This window comes from Nyctibius grandis, chromosome 2 (assembly GCF_013368605.1).
Source record: "Nyctibius grandis isolate bNycGra1 chromosome 2, bNycGra1.pri, whole genome shotgun sequence".
NCBI lineage: Eukaryota > Metazoa > Chordata > Aves > Nyctibiiformes > Nyctibiidae > Nyctibius > Nyctibius grandis.
The window spans coordinates 118,113,780-118,133,865 of record NC_090659.1 but is presented as its reverse complement, the minus strand read 5'-3'; the positions used below and the strand labels follow the sequence as shown (position 1 = coordinate 118,133,865).

General features: G+C 41.3%; 1 protein-coding gene across 3 annotated transcripts in view; it reads right to left on the bottom strand.

Annotated features, from left to right (window-relative positions):
* GRM5 (glutamate metabotropic receptor 5) overlaps positions 1-20,086 on the bottom strand; it is a 290,842-nt gene that overhangs the window by 48,281 nt on the left and 222,475 nt on the right. For all 3 annotated transcript variants that reach the window (XM_068423056.1, XM_068423065.1, XM_068423073.1), the window contains exon 3: positions 9,995-10,230. In XM_068423056.1, coding sequence (XP_068279157.1) covers positions 9,995-10,230 — 236 coding nt within the window. The remainder of the gene's footprint in view (positions 1-9,994; positions 10,231-20,086) is intronic.

Below are 20,086 nucleotides of genomic sequence, written 5' to 3'. Positions count from 1 at the left end.
AATTAAGACATACAAGGCAATGGAAGAATGCAGGGTGAATCAAATTGTACCTGATGAGGAAAGTGGGACAGTACTTTCAATCATTAATGATCATTGTGGCATTCTCTGAGAAACAAGGGAATGTCAGTAGTTAGTTAGAGTATGTGAGCAGATCCCTTAGTTCTTTCTGTTTATTCCCTATTCTTTTTTGTCCAAGTAATTTTGGTAAGTAAATAGGGGTATTCTATTATTTTCCAAGCTGTAGGATCATAAGGCAGTTCCAGATTTGAAGTCACATCACCATTTCTGTCTACAAAATATTACATAGACAAATCCTGCCCCTTCTTTGGTGAATCAGATAACCCATCTGTCCTTCAGTTTTCCATTTAATAATGTTTCCTTTCTACTGCTTTTTATCTACCATCTTTCTTTAGACTAAATATTCCTCAGGAAGAGGACTACTTCTCATTTTCTTGTTTTTCCTCTACTTAATGCAATGGGCTTGTTATTGGCTGCAGATTTTAGGTGCTATTTCACTGTCTCTGAAATGAAAACAAAATTGTCTTGGATTTCATGGGAAATATAAGTATGTAAATATTTATTCTATAGATCATTTAGCAATCTATACATACAGGATTCAGTTGAGCCTTTGCAATATGGTTTAGATGCATTAAATATCAGCTTAGGAATTTGCTGCCACTGCAGTAGGTGGTTAATATCAGTGCTTTTTCCTGCTTAAATATATATTCTGTATGTCTGGATTTATCTGTATGTTCCCAGGTTTATTATAGGACTGTGACTATACCAAAGGTGCAGAACAGTCTGAGAATGGTATAAACCCAGAGTGTCATAACCTGCACCTTTTCTGCCCATGCTGCTGAGAGTGACCCAGTTTAAGACACTCCAGCAATATCACAGCAGAAGATAAAAGTGGGCTATGCAGGGTGATCACACACAGTGCTACTCAGCAACACCTCATGAAACAAGGCCTGGGGCCATGTGAACACAAGCTCAGGTATGTGCATCCCACAGCTATGGAGTGTGAGCTGAGGCAGTCTGTTCGTGGAATCATAGAATGGTTTGGGTTGGAAGGGACCTTAAAAATCATCTAGTTCCATCCCACCTGACACAGGCAGGGACACCTTCCACTAGACCAGGTTGCTCAAAGCCTCATCCAATCTGGCCTTAAACACTGCCAGGGAGGGGGCATCCACAGCTTCTCTGGGCAACCTGTCTCAGGTGTCTCACCACCCTCACAGGAAAGAATTTCTTCCTAATATCTAATCTAAATCTACCCTCTTTCAGTTCAAAACTGTTCCCCTTTGTCCTATCACTACATGCCCTTGTAAAAAGTCCCTCTCATGTTAGCATGAACCTGGGAGTTCATATGGGAAGCTGAGTAGGGATCGCTCTGAAAGAAGCCTTGAACCTATGATTAACTGTGCAGGGACTGCCCAGCACTAAACTTGTCCAAATTTGTTCTTTTCTGTTGTCACTTCTCCAAAACACAAGTATGTAGATGACGGAAAAGAAACGTTCTTTCTCCAATAAAGCGATTCCAACTGGCAACGGTTTGTTTCTTGGACCTATTTAAAAACAATTAGTGTACTAATGGGCACCGATCCAAGAAAGCACTTAAGGGCCCTCGTAGTCCCGGTGCAACGTGGGCCAGTTCTCGGCACGGGCGGTGCTGAGCTTTCCTCACCCCCCAGCATCCCCCGCACACCCCCGCTCCCGCGGCCCCGGCCCCGGAGCGCTGCGCCGGGCTGTGGCTCCACCTCGTGGGCCGGCACCGGCCGGGGAGCGGCCGGAGCCGGCGGGCACCGGGGCCGGCAGGAACAGCGAAATAACCCTCCCAACACCGGCCCTCTCCCCGCCAAATACGGAAAAAAAACAAACCAAACCAACTCTTGCAGGAAATTCTGAAACTGAACTGTTGTTTCCAGTACTTAGCATGCAGATAAACAGAAAGCGTTATTCAATAAAATTCATTATTTTATGGGTTTTTGATGAAAAACCTGTCATTCTTTTTTTTTTTTTTCTTCCCTTCTTTTTACCCTGAAGGAAGATGAAATACAATTTTTTTCTGTTTGCCAGCTGGTGACATTACAAAGCCTCATCAAGCAGCGATGTGCAAGAGTGCAAAATTGCCATGGTTCAATATGTTTTTTTCTGCTTTCTAACTTTTCCAAAGCTGAGAATACTTTGAATTTTAAAGAATGGAGAAAGGGTAAAAGGAAGAGTGAGAACACTTTACATTCCGGTCAGCCACCCTCTTATTTCATTTCTCTAAGGAGAAACAAGAGAACAAACTATGAGACAGAACATGGGAGAATATTTTTTTTTTTCAGAGTGCAAAGCAGTTTGTTTGCTATGCAATGAGTTTAACATTGAAATAAAGGGAAATTGGTAGTGTTCCTTTTTTTTTTTTTTTTAATTTTCAAATTTCTCAGTGATCAAATGGTTGTTTATTACAAAATCCTAGGGGACATCACAGAGGAAACTAGAAATATAACCTACAGTCTCCAACTATCTCATAATGTTTCCCCATGACTAATTTACAAATTAGTTTCTATATAGTTCCCATATATATGACATTAAAGACTTCATCGATTCTTTGTGCTAATTTCTGTTTTGAGAGACAAGAGGCTGACAGTAATGAGTTATAGTTTTGCTAATATGTCCCACACTCACTTTCTGCTAGCAGTACTTGAAGTTCAAGCCCACAAGCAAACGTGGTTTTTCTCCCTTTTTTTTTCCTTTGCTTTAGTGAACACCTCAAAGAAAATCAGGACAGCAGGCTAATCTTTGCAACAAAGACATGGTAGTGCTTGTCTGCTGCAGAATATGGTTTGTGACTTTCTAGGTGTGTCATGGGTCCATGTTGTCACAGTTGTGCTCCTTGGGAACACATCAGTAACCTTCCCTGGATCTGCGTGTTTTGGATGGCACGCCACCAACTCAGTCATCCCAGCAACGTGCCTGTCTCTTCAGTGAAAAAATGGTTGGTGTCTTACAAAATAGAGGAAAGGTTGTACATATGAACCAAGGTAAAGCATAGTGTTCATACCTAATTAAGTTAATATTGTTTAAAGATACAGAAAAAGATTTATTTTGGAACCTTTCCCAAAATATGCCATCAGAGCTTTCTGTTAAAGCAATATGAAAGAAAAAAGCAACTTTCAGTTCTCTGTTATTTGTAAGGTTCCAGGTGTATTTTTCTGTTAAAAATCAAATTTAAATATTTATTTATTTATTTATTTTCCTAATTTAATTTCTTACAGGCTCTTGGACTGAAGGCCAGAGATATTTTCTGCTCTATGGGAAATTTCATGTAGTTCAAATGTCCTTTTCCATTCAAAATGAATACAAAAACTCAAGATTAGATTTTATCTTTTCTGAAAAGAAAATTCTGAGGCAAAAAAGAAGAAACTTGGCGACACTGGAAAAATGTCATTTTGATGCTGAAGCAAAAAAACATAGCATAACACTGAAACAATGTAAAAGTAAATTATAGACTTAAAAGAAAACAGTGTTATTGAAATGAGGAAACAAAAAAATGACTCATTTCAATGCTTTTCTTTCAAAGTGTGTGTCATTGAATCAACATGCTGCTATGGAACAATTTTGAAATTTGACAAGCAAGTATCTTCCAGTGCAATTCACTTGCCAAACGTTTTTGACTTATTCTAGCTTCCACTCTTTGCAACTGAAAGCAATACTAGCACTGTTACACTTTATGGGATGATTATCACTAAAATGTTAAATTTGAGAATAACTGAGGGACCAAATTTAATGTCCTAAAATGCAGATCTGACACAAATCTGACTTGAGGTTGACCTGCATCCGTGGGTGCCTACAAACCCGTGGAAGTCTGGCTTCTGTCGTCAAGTTCAGTAAAATCAGCAGAAACATAACAGTGACAGTAAGTCCTAGGAGAAGGTAAGCAAATAAATATCTATTTCTTCACACCATTTTCTTAAAAACATTACTATCCTTTCACCTTCTACAGAATTTGATGTCTTTGGTCATAAATTACAATGAAACACAGCTGCTACAGATGTAAAAAGCACATTTAATGCTGGCATAAAACTCTGTACTTGCAAACATGCCTATATGAAGTATTTGAGTCTACACAGGAAGTCGAACTGCTGAGAGAAAAGAATGACAGGAACTACTCAAATCCGTTCAATAAGAATCAGATATGATCTGAATACATTTAATTATAATTTGCTTTTATTCTTAAGGTTGGAGACACATAGTCTACCTGCATAATGATATTAAACTCTTCTAGATACTTTTCAGTGTTCAGAAAGGCAGTGAGAAAAGGAATTATAATATAAAGAATAAAACCATAGTAGCTTGGTATATCATCAAATATATCTAATACATGGAAGGAGGAAGGCAGGGAGCATAAAATGAAAGAAAAATGGATGTAAGCTTTGTAGTCAGATTTTGGAGGAGTTTCATGAATTCGGTAACAGCAGTGAGAAGACTGAAGCTATTAAAGGGTTTGAGTTACAGGTGTGTTAAAATCAGGATCAATGCATACCAATAAGTCTTTCAAATAGATACAACAGAGCGTATAGTAGTCCTCAGTGCCACGCTGCTTCCTTCTCTAGGTGAGTAAAAAAAATGGTGATGTGTCTGTGTAGGCTCCTGGCTCAGATTATATCAGGCTTCTAGAAAATTCAGATCTGGATCTATGCCTTACAGCTGATCTGCCTTTGGAAAATTCTGGACCTGACCCAGCATCACTGTAAAAGTAGTGACAAACAGTTTGAGCTCCAGATCTGAAATGGGGGCCATAAAAAAGAGTGCCCAAGCATGACACATAATATATCACGTTTCAAACTGAATAACAGACTGGCTATATTCAGGAGAATTAAAATGTCCTTTAATTCACTGTTTAAAAAATAAAAATTAATTTTAACTTAATTTGTTTTGTTTTGTTTTCATTTGCAATGTAAGAATAAAAGTGTAGGAATGCTAAGTTTAGGGAATAGGAGGTTTAAATGTGACACATTCCTTGAAATATAGAAAATACCCTTCCATTCTGACAGCACTTATTTTTTTATTGGCTGGGTTCTGATTAAACCAACTTTGGCATTTGAGTTTAGATTTAACCAACAGATTATTAGCATGTTGCAGTGCAAAGACTAGACAGTCATGTTTTATTCCTTAGTCTTATCCGGAAACCCAAAAGAGCCATTTGTTAAAACAATTTTCTGTTCAGCTGAAACTGTGGGACTTTCTGTGGGTCCTTTTGACCTCATTAAAAGTAGCTGGAGCTCGATGAGATTCAGCAAACATGTAGATAATTTTTGCATTTACATTTTATTTGACCTTCTGTACCTTGAGCTGCAAAACTTCTCTTGTATTTATCCCAAATCTCCCTAATCTCCCTTTCTACAAATAAACTTTCACTCTTAAGCCTGTTCTTAACTGCTTGGAGATACATTAGTCATCCTTCCTCCATGTCAATTTTTGCACCCTTGGAAAAAGTGTTTTTATCTCAGAGAAGCCACATGGTTAAATCATGAATAGAATATATGGATTTCTGCACCCTGCTAAGATCCATCCAAAATGCTGCTGCAAATCTCATTTTGCCTGTTCATCACTTTGAGTATGTTCTTCTTCCCTATAAACCCTGCCACTGGCTCCTTGCTCCCAAGCATGTCAAACATAAGTTTCTTTCCTCACTTTCAGTGCCCTCTATGTCCTGTCTGTGGGTTGATCTTTTTCTGTGATTACCCAGCCTCCATCATTTCCCTTTGTGTTTCTGCCTTGCTGCTTTGAACCACAGTATTTATTATCAGGATGTTGCTGTAAACACCTGCACAGATGCCCTGTTACCTTCCTTTAGATTCATGTTTCTGTTGTTCGTCTACATGAAACTACCAGGGTTTTTTTTGAAGTCTGTAACGTCTGCCAGTCCAGCTAAGATGTCGCACTGCTTCATCAGCATCAGCCTCTATTTATTTGCTCGCTCTTGTCTTACACTTAGATCACAGATACTTGCGATGTGTATTCTGGTTTTGCTCTGTGTTTAAGTAACACCTTAAAAATCCTATTCCATCCATGCCTCTGGCTTTTACACAGCATGGGAAAAATAAGATTGTTTAGCAGCGGAGGCAAAAGGATTCATTTAACAGACTGGTGAATGCAACACCTATGCTTCTGCTCCTGGTGACTTTGAAGACTTGACTTTTTCCACTAATGTCATTTGAGCCAGAGCTCCACAACATATTTTGCTTGCATTGGGTTTTGTTTCTGCTTGGTGTTAAGATGCATTTGTAAAACACCATCACTAGGAGCAATAAGTGCTAGGAATTTGAATTCTGATGGGGACACTTGTCTGTAAGAAAAAGCAAGCACATACACACCTAGTCTTCAAAGGTCCAAAGGCAATCAATACCAAAGGATTGGATTAGCCTTTTATGACCTGAAGATGGTCATTGAGTGGAATTACTCATCTGGATCAACCTGCACACCTATTTACGAACTTTGCTGAATTGTGGCCTTAGATAATAAAAAAATATCTGACTGGTGCCAGAGGGGAAGCCAAATCCAATTCTTGTGAAACCCCTAGTGTGTGGAGGCCATTACATGTCTCCTTTTAAAGATGCATTTTAAATTCTTTACTTTGACTCTTGGTGTTCAGAGGTGGCTTGTAGCAGCTCTCCTGTGGCATGGAACTGATTATACTGAAAATCAAGTCAGATAAGTCTGCAAACTTCTCACTTTCTGTAGTGCTCCAGCTGGGCAGAAAATCAATGAACTTAGCAACAGCAGTGACACCCATTTGGATTAAGTAAGTATGTTCAAATCTGAAAGTGAAAAGTGGGCTTGATGCTAAAATTTTTGCCTTGGTGTGAATGAAGTGTGTGTGAAGGGATGGAGACTTTTTAGTGCTAGATAGGAATGAATGGAGAAAAAATTATTTTGGATTGTTTTTTGGATTCTCCTTGTTTGGCTGATTTCACAGTTTTATTATGCGTATCTTACTAAATCGTGTCTTCATTTCGTAATAATACCTACTTGGCCATTTTACTAAGCAGGGATCAGCAAAATAAATACAAAGATTTAAACAACTAAGTTCGTACCTGAGGCACAGCTGAAGTCAATTATCTATTCAGATTTCAGCCATATCTTCTTGTGCTTATTTTCTTGCTCTTTAAATAACTTGTTTATACTCTTTAAGTATTGTTTATTTTTGCATGGTAGTACAACCAGGTTGTGGAGAATAATTCATTTTTTTCCACTAAAGTAATGGTTATTGCTTTCTATATAGACACCTTCATTTAATAATGACATCATACGTCAACACCGATCAGCTTTATGTTTATCTTTTTATCATTATCCCAAGAAGTAAAGAATGGCTTGCCTTTTGGTGCAAAAATAGATTTTTATTTATTTATGTCCTGCATTTCTCAATAAACTCAATCTCTTTAATTGGAATCCTGAGAAATACCTTTAGCATCTTTTGTTTGTTTGTGTTTTTTTTTGTTTTTGTATGCAGCTGCTGGAGAAGAGAATGTATTCAGCTAGGTAAACTAAAGGACACAACTATGTTTTCTTATCAGGATAAATCTGAAGCAGTACTAACATATTCATCATTGTGCAGAAACTGTCAGGACAGTCTATGCAATGCTTGTGACCATCAAGGGCAGGTATCACCTTTACAAACAGGAAGTCTGAACTGAGGGAATTTAAGACTCAAAACTTCAAGTGCTTGAAGTTAGGGACCCAAATATGAATTTAGGAATCGATATAAAGATATGAATTTCAAAATCATATGGAACATAGGAAATTAGAAACAAAAACTACTGTGATAGTCTCAAAAATTCATGTTAATTTTGTGGTTAAACTCACAATATCAAAATTTCTCACTCCTGCAATTCTCAGAGAATACATTTGTGTCTTTCCTGCTGGTAAATCCACGAAGTGATCTAGCTTCAATATTTCTTCGTCATATCCTCTTGCCTAGTTTTGGGGCTATCATGAGAAAAACAGCATAGGTATCTTAGCACTTATAACTCAAATAAATGTAATTAAATACATCTGCATGTCATCTTTCTGGCCAGCCTTTGAATTTCCTTTATATGAATTTTCACAGATGGTCTAGATCAAAATCAAAACTATAAAACTGAGTAATGTGATAACTAACAACTTCCTGTGTGAAAACCCTGATTAAATGGCATAATTGATTGCTGCACGTAGTGTTGTTAATCAGGGGAACTCCACAACTGAACTAACATTTTCCATCCTAAGGAAACAAGAAAGAATTAAAGCTATTATAATTTGCTTTTTGTTCTTTTACTATAGCCATCATGGCCCAGCACTGAATACAACAATAAAGCTGAAGGAAAAGTAATGAGAAGAATCTCTTTGGGAAATTAATCCTTTTCTCTGTCCATCATTTGCAAATCAGCAGATTGCAATTCTTACATATTTCTTTGTGTGTTTGACATTCCTAGGTTTTAGGAACCTGTTTGAGCAGTGGCTCATTCAGGATCTCAGTGGGAAATCTTCCAGCGACAAGTACTGTTCAAATTGAGCTACTCTGGCTTTATGATTAAGTTGTCTCATATCCATGACTGGGTGACTTCATGTCTAAAACATCATCTCCCTGCACCCCCGAGATAATTTTTTTGTGGTGGTGAATTGTAATTTTAGGCACTATACAAGACTCTGTAGGCACCTACATTTCACAGTTCATGATCTTTCATACAGAACAGAAATTAGATTCTCCCAGTGTTGCTAAAAAGTAAGTAAAAAAAGAAACCCAGAAAAGTCAAGTTGAAATGTCATTGCTAACACAGCACAGTGATAGAAACCAGGTCTTTATTAACCTGTATCCAGCCATGTTCGCTGTACTGACATCTCAGGAAAGAGATCTACATTATCATGGGGAAATCAATGAAGTTTACTGCTCAATATGCAGTACCTGTCAATAGTGCAAATAAAACCTGTGTCAGGCTGTGTTGGAAGGGTAGCCAAAGAAAAATAATGGAGGAAAGTCAGCTGAATGTTGAAGGTGTACACTGAGATCTTGGGATTCCTAGATTCAATTTCCAGCTCAGCCACAAGCTTCCTCTGTGACCTTGTACAAATCGAAAGAAAGACTTATGAATGTTGAGTGGGCCTTAGGTGGGGTTTTGTGTTGTGTAAATCCAAGACTTTGATCCTTAAAGCCATTCCTGGGTCTCATGGATGTGTGGAAGATATTGACATTTTTAGGAGGAAAGGTCCCTTGGGGCTTAGATCTGTGGTTGGGCTAATACCCAGCACAGCACCACCTTATGCCCCAGCATCAGCAGGATGCCCATTGTCTTAGTACTGCTTGGCATCTCATGAAACAGAGAGTAATTAACAGAAGTAATAAAAAAAAAGCAGAAAAATGCACCACATCTTTCTGGGGAAAAAAGTTTTTTGCCACTGTTTTGCAAAAATGACAAAATGTTGTGGCAGTTTTTGCTAAAATCAGTAAAATTTAATGAAAAATATCGTCTCAAAATGGCATTTCCTTAATGACTCATGGCTGAAAGAAAACCTAATGAAATCTTTCAAACCAGCTAGTTTTCTATCTGAAGTGCACAAATAATGATCATTACCGTATGGACTTCAGATAACTTTTAGTATATTAACACTCTCATTGCTCCTGTGAGGTGAAGCAATATGATTAGCCCTGTTTCAGAAAAGAAACATTGAATTTTGTATTAAAATATTTTTGAAAGTGCTTAGGTGTCTATGGAGGTAAAGAAGAATTAAGTTTTTTAAATATTGAGAGGAGTTAGGTACTGGGGCACTATTTGTTTCTTTAGAGATCTGAGTACTTTTAAAATTGTGGTGGTTGTCATTTTGTAAAGAGCAAGGATTGCAATTGCAGCCTCTTTCCTTCCATCCTCGCTCACTATTCCATCAGACCAGGCTGCATCAGTTCAACATGAGCTGTTTACACCAGACCTTCAGTTGCACTGGTTTATAAAGCAGAAGTAATAAATTCACTTACTTGTGCAAGTCTTGTTATATTTAGGGTTCTCTTGAGGAAACCCTTCCAACCGGCACTGGAACCTGTGCTGCCAAAATTCCTGAAACCATGGATTTCGGTGATTGGTTTCTGGCCGAAGTTGTAGGTAGTAATCATCAAACCATTTCACGTCAGGAGACTGGAGCTTGATCGTTATTCCACCGACAGCTTCACGCTGATACCCCTCTGTCACGTCGTACCTGTCTGCCCAGCCATCACTGCAGGGATAAACGAAAGAGAGACAACATTAAAAATTCAATGGAATAAGAAAAGGACATTCTTAAAAATAAAATTCAGAGCCTGAGAGCGCACACCCACACCTGTGATTCTGAGTGGAGTTTAGTAAAGCACCTGTAATGCTCCTAGTAGAGGAATTCAGTGTTTTCCTTTTCCTTACGTTTGCTAGTTATTGGCACCTTCTATTTAGATGATATATTCTTCATCCTCCACTTCAGGTAATTGAAACAACATTGAAAATCACAGATCCTGAAATCTGCTGTGTATAAGCACATCTCTGCATCACACTAAACCTCATTGAGCTCTACGGAGAAAATATTGAATTCAGTGTTTTACTGACACTAGGATGATACTACTCTTACCTGAAAGGAGGTCACCTTGAGGGCAGAACATCTTACAGTGCGAAGGGCAGGACTGTGCTGCAGGCCATGCCTATACTGCACAACAGAGCATGGCACAAAGAGCCAGAAACAAATTTTGAATGGGCTGACACTGCTCAAGCAGAAATACCAGCTCAGAGCTCAGATGCTGAGACAGTATGACATTGCATCTGAAGCAATAAATCCTCGCTGCAGACGTGACTAATGAAGCTGGGCAGAGCATCACGCAGATCCATTTGTTTTTTTCTATTTCTTTGTTGCTGGTGGCTGGAGTATTATGAACTTGTGTGACACTGTCCTGCACACAGAACTGTAATCCCCTTCTGTTAACCTTTCTGCTTGCAACACTCTGACCACAAGTAGCCAGAAGTGACTGAAAACCCAAATCAAACAAAATGTCACAAACTTCTCAGGGTAATTCCCCTCTCCCTGGTTTCACAATGGGTTTTCTTGGAAGTACTGACATTTACAAAGTTTCACTCAACTCCAATGAAAAAAGTACACATCTCATTAAAGCATTGCAGATTTCTGCTGTTTTATCATGAACATGATATTTCAGTTCTTCAAAAGCCCCAGGCAGTCAGAGAACTGTAGAAGAATCTCAGATTGTTTTTTTTCCCTCTAAAAAGACACTGACGTTAATGACTACAGAGAGCACCTTTAAATTCTAAAGGCTGAATAACTGAAGGATAAAAAATAAGTTTAATTTGTCCTATTTTAAAACTTCATGAGTTGTTTAAAGCTAGCCTTAACTATTTTAAGTTAGTCATAGTGTAACTGATGTAGGTGACCTTTATCTGTATGGTTCTGTTGTTGTATTTGATCCTCCGCTGCCTGGCTTAACCTTTGCTCCTGTGTTGCAGAGCATGCAGGAAGCCTGCAGCAGCACTTGGTCCCCAGAACGTTCCTTGTTCTCTACAGGGGGACTCGGCTGTCCTCACATGGTGCAGAAGTCAAGACTTCAGACAGTAACTCCTTCTGCAGAAGACACTGTTTTCATTGAAGCCTGGGCTCTTGACTACATCTTATTAGCACAGCTGCAATGTCAATAAATAGCAGCTTCACCAGCGGCAAAAATAATATGCAGTGTCTGGAATGAAAATGAAGGGATTATTAAACATGCTTCAGATTTCAAATGCACTAATTTACTCAGCACAAAAGAGTAAAATATACATTCATGAAAGGAGAAAGATGGGCACTGATTTTCAGCTCGAATACAGCACTTGGAAAATTTACCTTCAAGCTCAGATCCAATGAGGGATGAATACAGGTGTTAATGTTCCCAACCACACTCAGAAGGCTCAGTATGGGCAAACACTCCCCACCTTCCACCCAGACTATTTACTGGACAAAGAGTTAGAACCATTTATGAATTGTTTTGTGATAAAAGCTGCAGAAGGATTTTTAAATTTATGGAAGATTTAACCTTTTCTTTGAAACATTCATCTTAATCTTTGGCAAGTTTTTAAGCAGTTTTATCCATCCTCATAAAATCTGAGAGGTTTTACGAATGCAGGAACTGATAGGTTTTCTGTAGTATGTATTTTAAAAAAAAAATAGAATTTAAGAGAATTAGAGCTGTGCTGTCAGTATCCCAGTTTTATGAGTAGTCTCATAAACAACTTAGAAAGAAACTGTTTTCTTGTAATTAATTCTTTTATCATTTTTCAGAGGAAAAGCTTTGTAGATCTAATCCAGGAGAGTGCTATAAAATTTATAATATTACTTTATGAATAGTTATCCCCTCCAAGAAGATTTGCAACAGAGATACCATTTTATAAGTTTAAGTTATTAAAAAAGATAGAAATAGCAACTTCATATTACATAACCCTTCTTCTCAACTTTTCCACAGAAGGACATTTTAATTCAACATACCCGCTTTTCATTCAAATAAGTATCTCAGCTTAGCTTCTTGGGCAAAAGGCTTTTAGGAACATTATATAAAAGATGTAGTCAGTGTGTATTGTAGAGATAACAATGTAGAGATAACAAAACCTCAGACAGACAAGGTGGCAAAGCAAATGCTAAACTAATATCTAAAGGCCAGTTAAAGTGGAGCAGGAAAACAGGCTTGCGTGAATATAAAAAAGCACTGGTGGTACGTGATATTTAAATTCTGCATCCACAGTAGAGTAACAAAACTTATGGGGTGTCAATGACAGGGTAACATAAATGTATTTGGGATATTAGACCTGTGCCATCCTCTGAACTCAGTACAAAGTGTGATGATGAGAGAGAAGAAGACAGAGAGGGAGATACCTTCTTATTTTCATACAGTCTTGTCTGTCACTTTTTACATCTTCTTTCTTCTCCTAACAGCTTAATATTACAGAATCACAGAATCACAGAATGTTAGGGATTGGAAGGGACCTTGAAAGATCATCTAGTCCAATCCCCCTGCCGGAGCAGGATTGCCTAGACCATATCACACAGGAACACGTCCAGGTGGGTTTTGAATGTCTCCAGAGAAGGAGACTCCACAACCTCTCTGGGCAGCCTGTTCCAGTGTTCAGTCACCCTCACCGTAAAGAAGTTTTTCCTCATATTTATGTGGAACCTCCTGTGTTCCAGCTTGCACCCATTGCCCCTTGTCCTGTCAAGGGATGTCACTGAGAAGAGCCTGGCTCCATCCTCATGACACTTGCCCTTTCCATATTTATAAACATTAATGAGGTCACCCCTTAGTCTCCTCTTCTCCAAGCTAAAGAGACCCAGCTCCCTCAGCCTCTCCTCAGAAGGGAGATGTTCCACTCCCTTAATCATCTTCGTGGCTCTGCGCTGGACTCTCTCTAGCAGTTCCCTGTCCTTCTTGAACCGAGGGGGCCAGAACTGGACACAATATTCCAGATGCAGCCTCACCAGGGCAGAGTAGAGGGGGAGGAGAACCTCTCTCGACCTACTAACCACACCCCTTCTAATACACCCCAGGATGCCATTGGCCTTCTTGGCCACAAGGGCACACTGCTGGCTCATGGTCATCCTGTTGTCCACTAGGACCCCCACGTCCCTTTCCCCTACACTGGACTCCAACAGGTCTGCCCCCAACTTGTACTCATACATGGGGTTGTTCTTGCCCAGATGCAGGACTCTACACTTGCCCTTGTTAGATTTCATTAAATTTCTCCCCGCCCAACTCTCCAGCCTGTCCAGGTCTCTCTGAATGGCTGCGCAGCCTTCCGGCATCTCAGCCACTCCTCCCAGTTTTGTGACATCAGCGAACTTGCTGACAGCGCACTCTAATCCCTCATCCAAGTCATTAATGAATATATTGAATAGTACTGGTCCCAGTACCGACCCTTGAGGGACTCCGCTAGACACAGGCCTCCAACTGGACTCTGTCCCATTGACCACCACTCTCTGGCTTCTTTCCTTCAGCCAGTTCACAATCCACCTCACTACCCGATCATCCACACCACACTTCCTCAGTTTAGCTGCGAGGATGCTGTGGGAGACTGTGTCAAACGCCTTACTGAAATCGAGATAGACCACATCCACAGCTTTACCATCATCTATCCACCGGGTTATGTCCTCATAAAAGGCTATCAAGTTGGTTAAGCATGACTTCCCCTTGGTGAAGCCATGCTGAGTGCCCCTAATGATCCCCCTATCCTTGATGTGCCTAGAGACAGCACCAAGGACAAGTTGTTCCATCACCTTTCCAGGGATGGAGGTGAGGCTGACCGGTCTATAGTTACCCGGGTCCTCCTTCCTGCCCTTTTTGAAGACTGGAGTGACATTCGCTTTCCTCCAGTCCTCAGGCACCTCTCCCGTTGCCCACGACTTAGCAAAGATGATGGAGAGTGGCCTAGCAATGACTTCCGCCAGCTCCCTCAGCACCCGCGGGTGCATCCCATCAGGGCTCATGGATTTATGGACGTCCAGATTGCTTAATTGGTCCCTGACCCAGCCCTCATCTACCAAGACAGATTCCTCCTCTATCCCGACTTCTTCTGGGGCCGCAGGGGTCTGGGGCTCCTCAGGACAGCCTCCAGCAGTATAGACAGAGGCAAAGAAGGCATTCAGTAACTCCACCTTCTTTTTATCCTCTGCCTCCAGGGCCCCAACCTCATTCATCAGTGGGCCTACATTGCCTCTAGTGTTGGCTTTACCTGCAATGTATTTGAAGAAGCCCTTTCTGTTGTCCTTGACCTCTCTTGCAAGGTTTAATTCCAAGGAGGCCTTAGCTTTCCTAGTTGCCTCCCTACATCCTCTGACAACAGACTTATATTCCTCCCAAGTGGCCAGCCCCTCCTTCCATGATCTGTACACCCTCTTCTTCCACTTGAGTTTGCCCAGCAGTTCCCTGTTCAACCATGCAGGTCTCCTGGTACCCTTCCTTGACTTCCTACCTGTTGGGATGCTCTGATCTTGAGCTCGGAAGAAGCGGTCCTTGAATGCTAACCAACTATCTTGGGCCCCCTTACCTTCTAGTACCCTGTCCCATGGGATTTCCCCTAGCAATTGCTTGAAAAGGCCAAAGTTGGCCCTCCTGAAGTTCAGGGTTGTGATTCTGCTAGCTATTCTGGTCCTGCCACATGAGATCCTGAACTCTACCATCTCATGGTCACTACAACCAAGGCTGCCCTCAACCTTCACCTCTTCAACCAGACCCTCCTTGTTAGTGAGGATCAGATCCAGCAGCGCTCCTCTCCTAGTTGGCTCATCCACCATTTGCATCAGAAAGTTATCATCAATGCACTGCAGGAACCTCCTGGACTGGGGATGGCTGGCTGAGTAGGCCTCCCAGCAAATATCAGGGTAGTTGAAATCCCCCACAACAACCAGGCCCTGGAATTGCGAGACTGCTCTCAGCTGCCTGTAGAAGGCCTCATCACCCTCCTCATCCTGATCAGGTGGCCTGTAATAGACACCCACAACAGTATCACCCCTGCCAGCCTGACCCTTAATTCGCACCCACAAACTCTCAACTCGCTCCTCATCCGCCCCTGGACAGAACTCAATACATTCTAGCTGCTCACTCACATAAAGAGCAACTCCACCACCTCTCCTTAGTGGCCTGTCTTTCCTGAACAGGACATAGCCATCCATGACCACATTCCAGTCATGCGAGGCGTCCCACCAAGTCTCTGTAATTGCCACTAGATCATAGCCCCCCCGACCGAACACGGATTTCTAACTCCTCCTGTTTATTCCCCATGCTGCGCGCATTGGTGTAGAGGCATTTCAGGGAGCGAGCTGAGCACACCGATTTCACCCCAGGGTGATGGGAGGCCTCCTGGTCTACCTCAACACTAGAGCGTTGCCCCAGTGGTGCAAGCCCAGCTACTACCCCATCCCCCTTCGAATCTAGTTTAAAGCTCTCCGAATGAGCCCTGCTAATTCCTGTCCCAGAACCCTTTTGCCCCTACGACATAAACCTTTCCCATGTATTACCGTCACGCCTGGTGTCTTATAAAACCAGCCATTATCAAAGAACCCAAAGCCCTGCCTGTAGCACCAGTCTCGTAGCCAGGCATTAATAGAGAGAATCCTACTATACCATCCCACGTCATCACCTGAAAATGGAAGGAGGGAGGAGAAAACAACTTGTGCCCCAGACTCTCTCACCAACCGTCCTAGGGCCTTGTAGTCTTTCTTCATCCCCCTCAGACTACGGGATGCAGCTTCTTCCCCACCTGTCTGGAAGATCAGCAGGGGGTAGTAGTCTGTGACCTTCACCAGGTCGGGGAGTTTCCTGGTGATATCCCTGATTCGGGCTCCAGGCAGGCTGAAGACCTCCCTGTGATGGGGGTCAGCTCTGCATATTGGGCCCTCAGATCCCTTTAGGAAGGAGTCTCCAACCACTAAAACTCTTCTCTTCTTCCTTGTGGAGGAGGTAGCTATACACCTGTCATGTTTTTCTGACTGTGCTGGGACCTCTGATATAGGTTGCCTCTCCACCACATCCCCATTGGACCGGCTGTATTCCACTAGGGCTTCATATCTATTGCTCAGAGGCAGCTGTGGAGGCAAGGTAGGCAAGGAGGGCACTCGCCTTTTGCCACGGCCATAGACTTGCCTCCACTCACTCCTCTCCTCTAGGTTATTGTTCTCCTCTAGGTTATTGTTTTCCACCCGAGAGGGGCAGAGTACAGGGGTCCCTCGATCCTGGGAGCTCTCCGGCAGGTGCTCCCATTTTTGTTGCAGGGAAGGCAGAGCCTGGCTCCACCAGTCTATCTCCATTTCAGCCTCCCGAATGCTCCTAAGCCTTTCTACTTCGGCTTGAAGCCTTTCAACCTGGCTTTGCAGCTGTGCCGCTCGGCCGAGCAGATCATCTACTTGCTCACAGCGCACACTACTACTTCACACTAGCGCACACTATTACTTCAGTAGCTGGCAATATCATTGTACTCCATTGGTTGTTGCATTATGAAAGGTTCAAAATGGTATTATTTATTGCTAAAATCTACTGATTCATCTGAAGAAAGATGCTCTGGCACCAGAATTTGGCTGTAACAAGGAGCTCCAACAGAAGTCCAATATAAACTCCACTTTCACCCATAGAAGTGGCGAGGTGCATAGGTTACCACTAACACAGTGCAGGATTGTATGCTGGTGAAAGAGATGGTTCTTTATGTTAGCAGTGGGGTGTATAGGATAATTAGGTGAACAAGTGGTTAAGAACAGCTTCCTCACAGGTAGTAAAATAAGGACAGGTGAAGAGTATCCCAGTAATGATTATGAAAGAGTCCAAACAAATTAAACAGGATGTAGATATCCTTAACAGACCACTACACAAGTTCATTTTTAATCCCTTGCATGGAGACTGTTGTAGAAATTTTCACATAAATTGTATAGAAGTTCTCATGAATTAAGAATAGAATAATAAACGTAAGTCAATCTGATAAACACAGGTGGGCTTTCACAATCCATGAATATTGTTCTCAAAGCTCCTTGTGTAATCCTGACCTATGACTGAACAAATCATCAATCAAAGCTTAATGAGTAGCTAAAGAGGAGTAGGCCTAGAAGTATTACCTTCTGATGATTTTAGTAAAAGGGATGTATGGTTAACCTTTCCTTTACTTTAAAAGAAATATAGGGTACTTAGACATAAGCATGAATAGAAATAAAGTTCTAAATAGATTTTAGCTATTTTAGGTTAATACTTAGGAGACTCTGGCAGTGGAAACCAGACTCTAGTCAACCCGGATCAAGACGGGATGCCGATTACAGCAAGAACATTAAGGGTGGGGTGTCGACTGGAGCTGGAGTGGAACCAGAACATAAAGATCAGCTGACCAATGGAAAAGAATGGACTTTTGTGGACTCCTGACAATGGACTTTTGTGGACTCTTGAAGAAGGAAGAAAGAGGAATTGAAACAGTTAGTGGATTTTTAACAGAAGCTCGTGAGAAGTTTGTGATGTAACTATTATTAGTTTCTATATAAACTGATAGTGAATTTGAGTCAGGGACCATTCACTGCGGTGGTGGTCCAACTCTGAGTTGCTTCAATAAAGAATCAGCAAACCTAGAGACCTGGACTCTGCCGATTTTCTTTAACAACTGTGCTTTCCAGTTTTATTCTGGTTAGGTGACTCAGTGATTCTGATTATAAGAAATAAGCGGTGTTGCTTTTTAACCTGTGGGTAAATGTCCTTAAAGTGATCCTACCAAGACTTAAAGATAGAGTTGCATGTGAAGAAAGCTTGCTGTGAAAGAAAGCAGTAGGTGCACAGCTGCAGCACCAAAAATAAAACCCCCATGCTGAGATACCTATCAGGTGTACACAGTAATGCTTATATCTCATTCATCAGCTTGTGGGGTTAGAAAGCTGTCAACAAGGTAAGAGGACTATGACATGTGCAGATCTGGCTGCCCTCAATATTACACTCACATTCAACACAGTGGAGAATTGTCTTTCAGGATCATGACATATTTTCCACTCATGCAGTTCTTTTGTGTTTATATTCTTGGCCATCAGATTAATGTCTGGTGCATTTTCCTTAAAGGCAGGTGGTGTGATACAGGATAATAACCATACTGTGTCAAACAAAATATATCATTGTTAATGATGTTTCTAAAATAAAAAGGAAAAAAATACCATTTAAGAAGATTCTTGTGAGCCAAAGAAAATAAGGAGTCAGAAAAGGAAGGAAAAAGGGAAAAGTAGTTTTTACTGTTGCAGTACCAGCAAGACATGAACTTGAAATAGGAGAGCCATTAGCATAATGTTCTTTATCTGTTATCATCTCTTATTTGGGTGTGTACATTGTCCTAGTTACCATTGTTTGAAGGATATGCCAGGGTGATGGAGATTTTAGTGAAAAAATACCCTTCAGCAAACAGAGGGGAAGAGATCTGCTCCTTTGTTAAAGGTCTATTTAGTTTACTCACAGTAAATCACAACATAATTTCATATCACAGAAAAGCTCCAATAAATCACACGACAGAGACACCAATATTTATAAAATTTATTAATGAATAAATATAACAATGAATAAATATAAACACAATATAATAATTCAAAGTTTTAGATCATTACTGTACATATAATTACTTTTAAACATCTGAATGGAAAAGTAGAGGCAAATGAGACCCTATTTAAATGACTGGGTTGCAGAGCTGTGATCACAGATCATGAGCACCCTGCTCTCTTCCTTCTCCACAATCCTACCATACTAGTGATAGGGAATAGGTTTTCAGACTTCTCTAGATGAGTATACCTGAACAAGTAGGACTGGTATGTGCTGTTATACTGTATGTACATAACAGGTAGAGGTGCAGACTTTTTAGGATTATGTTTGCTGTGGTAAAATCTGGGATGAAATCGGTGTGCCCAGCTCGCTCCCTGAAATGCCTGTACACCAATGCACGCAGCATGGGGAATAAGCAGGAGGAGTTAGAAATCCGTGTTCGGTCGGGGGGCTATGATCTAGTGGCAATTACAGAGACTTGGTGGGACGCCTCGCATGACTGGAATGTGGTCATGGATGGCTATGTCCTGTTCAGGAAAGACAGGCCGCTAAGGAGAGGTGGTGGAGTTGCTCTTTATGTGAGTGAGCAGCTAGAATGTATTGAGTTCTGTCCAGAGGCAGATCAGGAGCGAGTTGAGAGTTTGTGGGTGCGAATTAAGGGTCAGGCTGGCAGGGGTGATACTGTTGTGGGTGTCTATTACAGGCCACCTGATCAGGATGAGGAGGGTGATGAGGCCTTCTACAGGCAGCTGAGAGCAGTCTCGCAATTCCAGGGCCTGGTTGTTGTGGGGGATTTCAACTACCCTGATATTTGCTGGGAGGCCTACTCAGCCAGCCATCCCCAGTCCAGGAGGTTCCTGCAGTGCATTGATGATAACTTTCTGATGCAAATGGTGGATGAGCCAACTAGGAGAGGAGCGCTGCTGGATCTGATCCTCACTAACAAGGAGGGTCTGGTTGAAGAGGTGAAGGTTGAGGGCAGCCTTGGTTGTAGCGACCATGAGATGGTAGAGTTCAGGATCTCATGTGGCAGGACCA